The sequence below is a fragment of the Pipistrellus hanaki genome (assembly GCF_964339955.1).
Source record: "Pipistrellus hanaki genome assembly, chromosome: 1".
In the NCBI taxonomy this organism is placed as follows: domain Eukaryota; kingdom Metazoa; phylum Chordata; class Mammalia; order Chiroptera; family Vespertilionidae; genus Pipistrellus; species Pipistrellus hanaki.
The window spans coordinates 166,263,097-166,276,163 of record NC_140503.1 but is presented as its reverse complement, the minus strand read 5'-3'; the positions used below and the strand labels follow the sequence as shown (position 1 = coordinate 166,276,163).

At 35.6% G+C, this 13,067-nt stretch overlaps 2 protein-coding genes across 6 annotated transcripts in view; one reads left to right on the top strand and one right to left on the bottom strand.

The window, feature by feature from the left end:
• The window catches only part of ART3 (ADP-ribosyltransferase 3 (inactive)), an 88,092-nt gene extending 86,329 nt beyond the window's left edge, over nucleotides 1-1,763 (top strand). For all 3 annotated transcript variants that reach the window (XM_084883723.1, XM_084883724.1, XM_084883722.1), the window contains exon 9: nucleotides 349-1,763. In XM_084883723.1, coding sequence (XP_084739849.1) covers nucleotides 349-500 — 152 coding nt within the window. In that variant the 3' untranslated portion in view covers nucleotides 501-1,763. The remainder of the gene's footprint in view (nucleotides 1-348) is intronic.
• The window catches only part of NUP54 (nucleoporin 54), a 30,322-nt gene that overhangs the window by 3,725 nt on the left and 13,530 nt on the right, over nucleotides 1-13,067 (bottom strand). For 2 of the 3 annotated variants that reach the window (XM_084882784.1, XM_084882782.1), the window contains 5 exons: nucleotides 11,757-11,850; nucleotides 9,011-9,118; nucleotides 7,077-7,196; nucleotides 6,300-6,410; nucleotides 3,005-3,806 (listed from right to left, as the gene is read on the bottom strand). In XM_084882784.1, coding sequence (XP_084738910.1) covers nucleotides 3,678-3,806; nucleotides 6,300-6,410; nucleotides 7,077-7,196; nucleotides 9,011-9,118; nucleotides 11,757-11,850 — 562 coding nt within the window. In that variant the 3' untranslated portion in view covers nucleotides 3,005-3,677. Of the gene's footprint in view, nucleotides 1-3,004; nucleotides 3,807-6,299; nucleotides 6,411-7,076; nucleotides 7,197-9,010; nucleotides 9,119-11,756; nucleotides 11,851-13,067 lie in introns of those variants that run through there. The other variant, XM_084882783.1, reaches the window with a different exon arrangement.

The following is a 13,067-nucleotide window of genomic DNA, read 5'->3' as shown; positions in this document are numbered from 1 at the left end:
TTTACTTGAAATAGAAAAGAAACAAAATTAACCTACCCCTGCCTATGTATACAAAAAATGAAAATGGAAAATAGCTAATTCTAGAGAATTTGAATAAAAATTATCTTGTCTATATACCTATTATGGTATTATTCCATATGTACAACTGTAAACCTACTTTTGCCCCTCCCTATATATGAAAATATAGCCTGAAATCTGTAATGAGTGATATTTATTTGAAAATTGTTCCTGGTTGGAAGTATTTCAAGTTAGTTTCTAACTCAACTTGAATTGTTTATATTCAGGACATATGGAATAGGTAGATGAACTTGATGCCAAGTGTCAGTGACCATGTGTTCTTGTTAACAGCTCCAGCTCCAGCACCAGCGCCAGTGCCAGCTCCAGCTCCACGTCCCAAAACCCATCACTCTGCATCCTCTGGCAAAATGCTCCTTCCACCATTTGGGGCAATCATCATTTTAATCAGCGCTTCTTCTATATATCTCTTTGTTAGTCTGTAGTCAGCTATATTCTTTATTATTTGAAGTACACTACAGGGATCCCACAGGAAATGATCAAAATGAATGTTATATTTTTCATTTGTTGGCCAAAGTCAGTTGATAAAATGAGAATTGCATATGTTATTCACTTTTCAAATTTACAAAGTTTGTCCAGTTATGTTGTAGAATCATTTTCACTTGTGTATTAATCTTATTGTAAAAACGTTATTTCTGGTTGAATTCAATAAAAGATTTAATATTATTATATATAATTTCAGACTTGCCAATACGAAAATATCCAATGTTAGTGGTTAACATGAATTTAATCCATAAATAAGAATTTTTTTCGGGGGGGGGATGGATAAAAATTACAGTTTACATTTAGTATTCTGTATATTAATTTCAGGTGTACAGCATAGTGGTTAAACAATAGTGTACTTTAAAAAGTGGTCCCCTCCATATTCAAGTATTCATCTGGCTGTAATTTACATCCCTGCACCTACCAATTAGTATATCTTAATCCCATCACCTTTTTACCCACCCCTCCAATCCCTCTGGTAACCATCAATGTATTCTTTATGAGTGTTTCCATTTTGTTGTTTAGATTCCACATACAAGTGAAATCATATGGTATGCCTTTCTCTGACTTATTCCACTTAGCATAATGCACTGTATTTAAAAATGTAGCAAAAAATGTAGGTCATCATGCTGCTGCAAAACATTTTAAAGATGATCTACTTATCCTTAAAGATTAGACTTTTGACTTCAAATAGTATCATCCCTCAAAATATATAAACTTTATGTTTCTGTAAACACAAGTTTCCAAGTATTTCACATACATAGTGCCTAATTTGAATCTCATTAACCCAGGAAAATATAGACAGTACCTTATATGTATGCTAAATAAGCAAAGGAAAATGAGGTGATACAGCATACTACCCTTTTTCCTCAGGGTATTGTAGTGGTTCACTAGAGACTGATTTAGGCCTGGGGCTTTGGTAACTGACAGTTGTTCACATGTTGCCAATATTTCAAAAAGGATTTGAAAGATAAAAACAAACAAACAAAAAACCCTATATATAATGTAAACTGTTGCTGAAACGGGTTTGGCTCAGTGGGTAGAGCGTCGGCCTGCGGAATGAAAGGTCCCGGGTTCAATTCCGGTCAAGGGCATATACCTTGGTTGCGGGCACATTCCCAGTAGGGGGTGTGCAAGAGACAGCTGATTGATTATTCTCATCAATGTTTCTAACTCTCTATCCCTCTCTTCCTCTCTGTAAAAAAATAAAATAAAATAAATTTTAAAAAATTTAAACTGTTAGGGGTTCAATGTGCTTTAATTCCACCATGTAACTCTTCCTGTTCAGAATTTTTAGTCTATCTGCAAGAACCATTAGCCAGTTGCAGACTAAACACAGAACTTCTGTAAACTGCGCTGGAAAACACAACTTTAAGCAGAGGCCCAAGTGTGCTTTATCTTCTCCTACTCACCTAAATCTAGAACTTGATTATGTACAGATCAAGTCATAACTAACCAGCTACATGAACAAGGACCACAGGTCAGCCTTACACATGAATAAGTCCCCAGTTAAGTCACCTGTCCTTGTGTATGTGTGTGTGTCTGTCTTTAAAAGGTAGGCTCTGGGCCCTATCTAGGGGTATTGATCTTGCAAAATTAGGAACCTAACTATCAGAACACGAAAAATGAGACTAGAGAAGTCAGTATGGTGTGTGTGAGTAGTAATTTGTTCATGTAAGGAACAATTCTCATCAGATGAACCACCCTTCCTATGGTAAAAGGGTGTGCAGAGGGACAGATACCTCCCACAGTTGGCTCCGGGGATTAGGACAGAAGTGGCCATCTTCTGGTCCAAGGAGAAAAGAATCTCCTAACATTGGATTGTAACAATAAGCAGGAAAGTAGGATGAAAGAGGGTGGTATATAGAATGTAACAAGTTTGCCATCTCATAATGTTGGCAAAAGTGGCTGCAGACAACTACTAACTTGGAAATAAAACAACCAGTTTTAAAGTTCTCAGTCTCCTACACAATTGTTACCTAATCTATAGCTGGACCAAAATTCCTAGTGGGATTTCAGAGGATGGCCTCTTAGTATACATTCCTCATTATTCTCATAATAAACACAATGGCAAGAGTCATACCAATGCATCACACAGAAATGAAAGTTAAAGCAATTTCCAATTGCATGCAGCCCAGGCATGCAATTTGTAGTAAGAAAAATTGTTTAAAGTTACCTGGTTATGAAAGATTCAGTTTCACATTATGATGTTCAGACTTTCTAGGGTTTTTAGATACTAATAATATGCTAGGTAAGTCTGTATTCTAAATGATATCTGAGTTGTGTGTTTTTTTTTGCCATGTCAAATAAGCAGGAGTGATATATTTTTCTTAGGAGGGAAAAATCAGACTTTAAAACAAGCAAGACTAAAATTTTTGAATTGTGATAGACATGAATGGTCATTCTTCCAGAGCTAAATAAAGCACCAAACAGAATTGTAGAAAAGTAATTACAATTAAGATTTATTTGTTTTCATCATTTTTAGAAATAATGTTTTAAAAAACAAAAAGTTGCAAAAATGATAAAATGTAATTTTGTTATATCCTAATTGCGTACGTGTTCTGTAAATTTCAAATAAGCAAAAAAATATAAAAATATACTTTCAAATCTTTATAGAATGAAATGAAAATCACATTAATCATCAAATACTCTTGGATTTTTACTCCTCCCACAGATGAATTCACAAATATAAAAACTGATGTACATTTATATTCTAAAGTACAAATCTCCAACAGCCAAGTAGTCATACATTTTATGTGCAAAGTAGATATTGCATATTTACTTGCTATGGAAAGCAGAGTACAGGCTCAATGGAGAATAGTCATTAAACACTGATTAAGAAAAATGCTGTTGTAAAAATGTACAATAGTATGTTTTTGGTACTTATGTACTTCTTAAATAATAGCTTTTAAATATCTTCCAAAGGCTGTCTTTGAAGGAGCTGTGAAGTGACTAATTTCAAATCTGAAGAACAATAATTTGTCAGTAACCTTCTCAAAAACGAAGCAAGCAGAGGATTTCCTTTCCTTTTCCTCCATGTGGTCAGTTTCATTCTTAGGGAAGGCCTGATGTAGCAAGAAGATAGAGTTCACGAACCTGCAACACCAGCTTGTGATCTGTCAACTAAATACACCACCTCTGATGTGGATGGTTTCATTCAATCCATGTTCTACTAACTTTATATCTTCTAGATCATCTTTTATTATGCTAATCAAGTGGCTAAGGCCTTCTTGTTGTTGTTTCAAATGCTAGAAGGAATTGAAGAAAATATTAATGCACTACTTTATTAAACTGCAAATTATTCAAAGGAAAAGGGACTACTTTACTAGCAATACAGCACTCTGTAGATGCTCTAAATATAGTGGGCATGCATACTTATCTTTTGCTAATATTTTTATATGACCTACAATAAAGTCAAACATGTGATGAGCAATATCTCCAACAGAAATATTCCAGATTTGTTTTAGATACCTTTAATCTACCTCTGATAAAGCATATGATATTAAAACAGTGCAAGAAGGTACTCAAATATAGATGCCTAACAAAGCAAACATTATGGAAATTGAGAATTTTCACACATTTTTTTGAGTACAAAGTATATAGTGATGATAATGGTGCTAATTACAATTGCTAACATTTTTAAGATTCTTTCCAATGGGGTTAAGGCAATTTGAAGAGTTTCATAAGTATTAACTCATTTAAAATCTTTTTGAGCAACTTTCCGAGTACAATTCTTTCTCTTCTCTACAAATAAAGAAAATGAGGTGCAGGTAAGTAACCTGCTCAAGGTCATAAAGTAGGTGATGAGCCATGATTCAATCCCAAAACAATACTGCTTTTCATTTTAGGTAGGTGTTTGTATTACTCCCATTTTATTGCATACATAAACTCTTAAATATAGTTCTTTATTCTGATATGCTGGAATCTTTCAGTTAATTTTATTGCAATTATTTACAATGGAATATAGCTGAAATGTATGCACACTATCCAGGAACTTAGAACCCAAACTAGTTTTTAACTGCATACAATGGAAATATCCATTCTAAAACACATAATAAAATCAGAATTGTTGATATTTAAAAACATCTAAAATCCTCTGGGCCACGTTAACAGTCTTACATAATGCTTCACAAAGTTTACCACATGAATACATTTTCTTTAGACAGTCAGTGGTTGGACAGTTTTTCAGAAAAACCAATCTGTATTTATACTGAAAATAAGCTAGAACAGTACTTTTAAACTTGTTCATACGTGAGCCTTAGATAAATGGAGGTCTTGGCCACCCCAACCTTCACCGAGGACCCCTGGGGGCTGAGGGGATCAATAACTCCACATACAGATTGGGAAGGTGTGATATAGAGCAATTATCTCTAAACTTGAATGTACATTCAAATACCTTTAATGTATTAAGTAGATCTAGTTTAAGGACAGATATTGTATTTTTAATAACCTCCCAGGTGCTGCTGCTGCCAACACATTGAATAGCAGAACTAAAACCAACCATACAAAGTAGGGAACTTTGGTGCCTCTATTACCTCTTGTTCATTTTTTGGGGGGTTGGGCAAATGAATGATTTACTTATTTTTTTATTATGGTAAAGTATACATAACAAAAATATGCCCATTTTAACCATTTTTAAGTACACAATTCAGTAGCATTCACCTTATGAAACAATCATTACCATCTACCTCTAGAACTTTTTCTGAAATTGTGTACCTATTAAACACTAACTCCCCATTTCCCCTCCCTGAGCCCCTGGCAACCACCCTTCTACTCTAATGGATGGAGCACTCTAGGTACTTCATTGAAGTAGAATCATAAAATGTTTGTCCTTCTAAACTAGTTATTTCACTTGGCATAATATCTTCCAGGTTCATCCATGTTGTAGTGTGTTAGAATGTCCTTTTTTAAAGGCTGAATATTCCACTGAATGTATATACCACATTTTGTTCATTCATCCATCTATGGACACTTGGGCTGCTTCCATATTTTGGGTACAATGACTAATGCTACTATGAACATGAGTATACATATATTTGAGTTTCTGGTTTCAATTCTTTTAGGACCTCAGGGGTCTTCAAACTACGGCCCGCGGGCCACATGCAGCCCCCAGGGGAGTCTGATCCTGCCCGCCAGGTTTTTTGGGCAGTGAGCGCAGCCAAGGTGTTACAGTAGGAATTAGTAGTTCATATAGTCCGGCCCTCCAGCTCTCTGAGGGACCGTGATCTGGCCCCCACTTTAAAAAGTTTGAGGACCCCTGTTAAAATTTAGGTATATACCCAGAAGTAGAATTGCTGGATCATATGGTAATTCTACGTTTGATTTTTTTAAGGAACTATTTTTTACAGTGGTTATATCATTTTACACTGCCACCAGCAATAAACAAGTCTTCCATTTTCTTCACATCCTCATCAACACTATTTTCTGTGTTGTTTTTGTTTTTTAATAATAGCCACCTCACTGGATGTGAAGTGGTGATCAATCACCTTTTTAAAAGTACACACTAGCCCTGGTCTGAGTGGCTCAGTTGTCTGGAGCATTGTCCTACGAACTGCACAGGAAGGTCTCAGATTTGATTCACAGTCAGAGCACACACCTAGCTTGCAGGATTAATCCTGTCAGGCACATACGGAAGGCAACCACAACCAATCAATGTTCTCTCCTACCCTCTCTCTAAAACCAGTAAGTATATCCTTAGGTGGGGATTAAAAAAGAAAAGTGCACACTAATGTAACACTTACCTGCTTGATTTCTCGTAACAGATCTGCATCTATGTAATACCTTTCCTCAGATTTGACTGCTCCAAAATGATTCTGCATCCTGATTTGGGACATTAGTTCATTTAGTCGGCCCTAAAAATAAGACTTAAGTCAAATTATAACTGCTAACAACAGCAGCCACTTTTAAAAGAGAATGTTTCCTTTTTAAAAGGATGGATACTATATTAAAGATGTCTTATTTTCCCTCTGTAGTCTATATGAAATGTTAATACAAGACAAAAACACCATGATTAAGAGTCTACTTTAGAAAGAAGTTTTGATTAAAGAGAACAAATACTTTAAAAAAAACCCAAGTATACAAAAGTCCTATTTTTGAGACCAGTAGTATTTTTCTGTAGATCCTCCTGAAACAAATTATACCTTTATCTATAATAATAAAAGTGTAATATGCTAATTGGACCGGACAGCCAAATGACCTTCTGGATGTCATTCAGAATATCCTTCCGACAAAACTTGTTGGGGGGGAGGGGGAGGGCACGCTGAGGCAAAGGCGGTTAGAGGTGATCAGGCAGGCAGGCAGGCAGGTGAGTTGTTAGGGTGATCAGGCAGGCAAGTGGTTGGGAGCCAGCAGTCCCCGCTTGTGAGAGGGATGTTCAACTGCCAGTTAACCGGCAGTCAGACATCCCTAGAGGGGTCCCGGATTGGGAGAGGGTGCAGGCTGGGCTGAGGAATGCCCCACCTCCCCACTTGCACGAAAATTTCGTGCACCAGGCTTCTAGTAGTTGTATAAGTGCTTACCTTAAACTGAGTAGGTGCATTTAGTTCACACTGAATTGTGTCTAGCTGAACTCGCAACTGCTCTTCATCAGCTTGGATGGCATATCCACTCTTCCTCTGAATTTCCTGTTTGATTAGGACCTATACAAAGAAAATCCACCAATACCAATAAGGATCATCTCTTTTCTGTTATGCAAGTAATTTTATTACAATCAGTTGTTGGAAGAAATCAGCCAAATAATATACTAACAATATAGTGTAAATATTAGTTCAAGATTTGAATCATGTTTGCCCATTTATATTAGTTGAGTTACATTAGTACATTATTTTCAACGGCCATAATTTTTCATGAATTAACCAATAATTTATTCAATTTCCCTATTGAGGAGCATATATTTTGTGTGTGTGTGTATATACACACACACACACACACACACACACATATGTGTGTGTATGTGTGTGTATATATGTATACATGTGGGTATATATACACACACATATGCATACACATATATACATATACATATGCATGCATGCACACATACACACACATATATATACATATATCTTGATTTACTGATCTAGACCCCAAGAATGTGTAGGATTTTAAAGTATGTTTTCAGCACTGGCTGGTTTGGCACAGTGGATAGAGCATCAGCCTGCAGATCAGGGGGTCCTAGGTTCAATTCCAGTCAAGGATACATGCCTGGGTTGCAGGCTCGATCCCCAGAGGGGGGTGTGCAGGAGGCAGCTGATCAATAATTCTCCTTCATCACTGATGTTTCTCTCTCTCACCCCTTTCCTCTCTGAAATCAATAAAAATATATTTAAAAATAAAAGTATATGTTTTCAGTCTAACAGAAGCCACTACACTGCTTTTCCAAAAGATCCTACAAATTTAAATTCACAAGGCACATGTGATTATGTATACTTCCCCCCACATTCCTGTAAGCTATTGCTTGTGATGATTTGAATTTTTCCCACCTGATCAGTATAAAGGGAACACATCTTTTCTTTAATCATTTCCACTTTATGAAATGTTTTTTCACATAATTTGTCTATTTCAATTGTTTTTTTTCTTGTCTTTTATATGATCTCTTTGTAAAATATGGATATTTATACTACAGCTAAAATCTATATTTTCAAATTCAAATTTGTGGGTTTTTTTCCTGAAATCTATCACTACATTATTGACAAATAGCTTCTTTCTGGTATCTTTTGCTATACAAAATTTTCCAATTCTTATGTAGCCAATTTTGTTTTACAGTTTCTGGCTTTCTGGCCAAAAGTCTCTTAATCCCTAGCTTCATAAATTTCTTAGAGTTAAGTCTTTAATCTACCTTATTTTTGTGTATGGTCTGATACAGTGGTCTAATTTTAATTTTTCCCAGATGGATAGCCAGTTACTCCATTATTTAAGTTAAATATACCTACTAAATTGAAATCCCACTGTCATACTTTCTATTTGAAAACATTAATTCAGATTTTATATTTTCCTCATGAATTTATTCCTAAGTATTTTATAGTTTTTTCATCATAGTGAAAAGGATATTTTCCTGCTTCCATTAATAATATTTATCATATATATATATTCATCTTTCCACATTCTGTAATTTATCCTATAATTTATTTGCCTCCCACATGCATCCCGGCCAGGGATCTTGGTGTATATGGGACAACGCTCCAACCAACCAAGCCACACTGACCAGGGCAAGATGATTTCTTTCTTTACTGCTCCCCCTGATCCTCTCAATGAGATGTGCATTTTAGACTATTTTTAATTTTCTTCACCCAATCTTGAGATGCCACTCCTCCAACTTACAGGTTTTACTGAGAAAGTTTGCTACTTTTAGTTTCAGACTATTACCTTTTATCTACTGCAAAAAATCCATGTTTGGCACTTCTATTACTTATGTAACCTTATAAATGTTGAAAAAAATATCCAGAATGCTCACCTGTAAGGTTCTATGGGAAAGATCCATGAGTTTCCTCTTATATTGTGCAATTTTGGCCATAGTTGTAGTTTGATTCTTCTGTAATTCACCAATATCTTCAGATATAATCTGTATTTTTATAAGAGTTTAAGGTAAATCATGAATATATATCACAACTATTTATCAGGTTCACCTATATACAAAGTGTAATTTCTAAGCTAAGCCTGAGATTCATCTCTCAAAATATAAATCCTTTTTAAATCTGTCTTTATATTTCTAAATATAAAGTACATCTAAAATTTGTTTTTTACCTTCATTCAAGAATATGTTTATTGATTTTAGAGAGAGAGGAGAGGGAGAGGGAGAGAGAAGAGAGAGAGAAACATTGACTGGTTGCCTCCCAATGGAGAACTGAATCCACAGCCTAGGTCATAGCTCATGCATTACTTGTGCTTGTGGTGACGCTGGTATAAACAAACCTATTGGGCTGCCAGTAACATAAAAGTATCATTTATGTACAGTACATACTTGATAATAAACAACTATGTTACTGGTTTATGTATTCACCACATTATACTTTTTATCATTATTTAGAGTATTCTCTTTCTACTTAACGAAGTTTGCTGTAAAACAATATGCTATTCTAGGACAGACCACATGTTAGATGTCAAAGTAAGTCTCAGTAAATTTAAGAAGATTAAAAATCATATCAGGTTTCTTCATTTCCAATGGTAGAACAAAAAAGAGAAAAAAGAGAAAACAATTGTAGCTGGAAACTTCAATTCTCCTCTCATAGCAGAACTACTTAAACAGAAAAATCAACAAGATTTTATAAGAACTGAACTATCTACTAACTGGATTTCACTCATGATAACAGAAAACTACACCCAAGGACATCAGAATACATATCTTTTTCAAAGGCATATAGTTAAAAATCATAACAAATTTAAAAGAATTGAAGTCATACAAAGTTATCTGACCACAATAAGAATCAGACTAGAAATCAACAACAAAATATCAGGAAAATCTCCAAACACTTGGAAATGAAAATACTTCTAAATAATTCAGGCTTAGATAAAGAATATGTCACACACACACACACACACACACACACACACAATGAAATACTACTTAGCCATAGGAAAATATGAAATACTGCCATTTGAGACGCTATGGATAGACTTTGAGAATATTGTGCTAAGTGAAATAAGTCAATCAGAAAAAGCTAAGAACCATATGATTTCACTCATATGTGGGATATAAAAGTGAAACCTATAGACACAGACAACAGGATGGTGGTTACCAGAGGGAAGGGAATGGTGTAAGGAGGGGAGTAAAGAGAGCCAAATATCAGGTGATGAAAGATGATTTGACTTTGGTAGTGGACACAATGCAGTACACAGATCATGCATCATAGAAATGTTCACCTGCAAGTCATATGATCCTATTAACCAATGTCACCCCAATAAATATAATAAAAAGTTTAATTAAAAAATAGACCATTAGTAAAAAAAAATCCAACAGTCAAATATGGAAATAGGACATTATCAAATTTTGTGGGATTTAGGTGAAAAAGTGCTTAGAAGGAAATTAATAGCATTAAATGCTTATATTGGAAAAGACAAAAGGTCTCAAATAACCTAAGATGCTACCTTAAGAAACTAGAAAAAGAGAAAATCCAAAGCAAGCAGAATAAAGGAAATAGTTAAGAGCAGAAATTAATGAAGTTATAAACAAAACCAGAGAAAAGTCAATGAAAAAACAATAAAACCAAGGTAATGAAGGGTCAAGAAATCATTCACATGCAAAACTATGCTAGAATTTTTATCCAGAGAAACTAATACTAAAAAGGATGAATGATTATGATGTTTAAATATTTGTAGAGCTGTCATAGGAAGCACAGTCAGTACTTACAAAGCAATGCCAGAGAAAATGGATGTAAATTATAACAAGGCAGATACTGGGTCAACGTAAAAAGAGAATTTGTATCCATTAGAGCTAGCTGACACTGAAATGGGCTGCTTCATAAAACAGCAGGTTTTCATTACTCAAACAGAATCGGAATGAACAGCACATTAAAAATTCCATTTAGAGAATTTGGAGGCGACATTTAGGTATTTGATTACAAAAGTCTACTTTATAAAACAAAATATTATGTAGATTTAAGCATTCAATAACTTAAATTTTCTTTATTAACCAACAATTATAAAATACTATGATAACATCATCATAACTGTAACCTTCATTTCTATAAGGCCCCATAAATAAAAGTGTTTATAACAGAGCAAATTATATGCATTCTCTGGCTGGAATTGAAAATGAAAGTCTAATCTGCTAAGCCAACAATTTTATTTTATTTTTATTTTTATTTTTTTAAATATTTTTATGGATTTTTAACAGAGAGAAAGGGAGAGAGATAGAGAGCTAGAAACGTCGATGAGAGAGAAACATCAATCAGCTGTCTCCTGCACACCCCCTACTGGGGATGTGCCCGCAACCAAGGTACATGCCCTTGACCGGAATGGAACCTGGGACCTTTCAATCCGCAGACCGACGCTCTACCACTGAGCCAAACCGGCTTTGGCTAAGCCAACAATTTTAAATTCACCATTGAAATACTAGTATAACAAATCAGATTTACATGATTTTGGAGATTATAATAAGGAAAATTGTATAAAATTATAATTGCTAATTTGCAGTATACACTATATTGTTCCCTATAAAATTTCTATGACTCCAAGGCCAGAGAATGAAGGCAAATGCTTACATCTAATCTGGTCTGATGCTGCTTCGTCATCTGATCTTGAACCTTCAGTCTCCGAAGAAGTTCTTTGAAACCCACCATTGGTACAGGAATTAACCTGAAGAAATTCAAGTGGTCAGTTTTCAAACCTTAAGTGTACTATTACAAAATTCAAAAAGGGTTTTTATAACATTCATATAATTTCACATTAAATTTCTAGAGTTTAAAGGCAGATCTACAACTATGAAATTAATAACGTCACACCATAGAAACTTAATTCAATCTCTATTTTACAAATGAGAAAATTTAGTTTAGGAAAAAGTTACATTATTAAATACAAACATTATAAGGTTACTGGTGTTCAGATTTCAATGTCTTCACCACAAAATGCTGCCTTACCATAGTCAACATTCTTTAAAAAGCAATAGAAATCCTCCTGGCTGGGTAGCTCAGTTGATTCAAGCTATTGATACGGCAAGGTTGCGGGTTCAATCCCCAGTCAGCACACATATAAGAATCAACCAATGAATACATAAGTAAGTAGAACAAATTGATACCCTGTTTCCCCGAAAATAAGACAGTGTCTTATATTAATTTTTTCTCCCAAAGTTGCGCTAGGTCTTATTTTCAGGGGATGTCTTATCTTTCCATGCACTAGGTCTTATTTTCGGAGGATGTCTTATTTTTGGGGAAACATGGTATTTCTCTCTCTCCCTCTTTCTCTAAAATCAATCAATAAAAAACTTTTAGAAAAGCAATAGAAATGAAAATAAACTCACCTAAAATATGATTATCTATATATATAAAACCCTAATATGCAAACAAGACCAAATGGCGGAACAAACAAATGACCGAACTGGTCACTATGATATGAATGGAACATGCATATAACATGGAACATGGCAGGTGTGCATGAACATGGCAGGGGGGCATGCATGGAACACGGCAGGTGTCAGCAGCAGGTGGCAGAAAGTGGAACATGGCGGGCATCGCCACTGTGGAATGATGGAGCAGGTGAGCAGGGGCACCAGACCAAGGCAAGGTGATGGTCACTGTCATCAGGGAGAGCCTTTGGTGGTTACTGAAAATTCTTCGCTCCTACGTGCCACAGTGCTGCCAGGCACTTGCATCTGTTACCAGCGCCCCTCAGGGCTTCTCCACTCCCCGCCTGCTCCTGAGGGGCAATTGGGCCAGCAGCCGCCTGTCACACCTGCTGCCGGTGCCAGAACCGCTGCTCGCACCCACTGCCAGTGCCAGTCCCGCTTGCAGCTGGTGCCAGAGCCGCTGCTTGCACCGGCTGCTGCCCGATCGCCCCTGAGAGCTTCTCCACCTCCC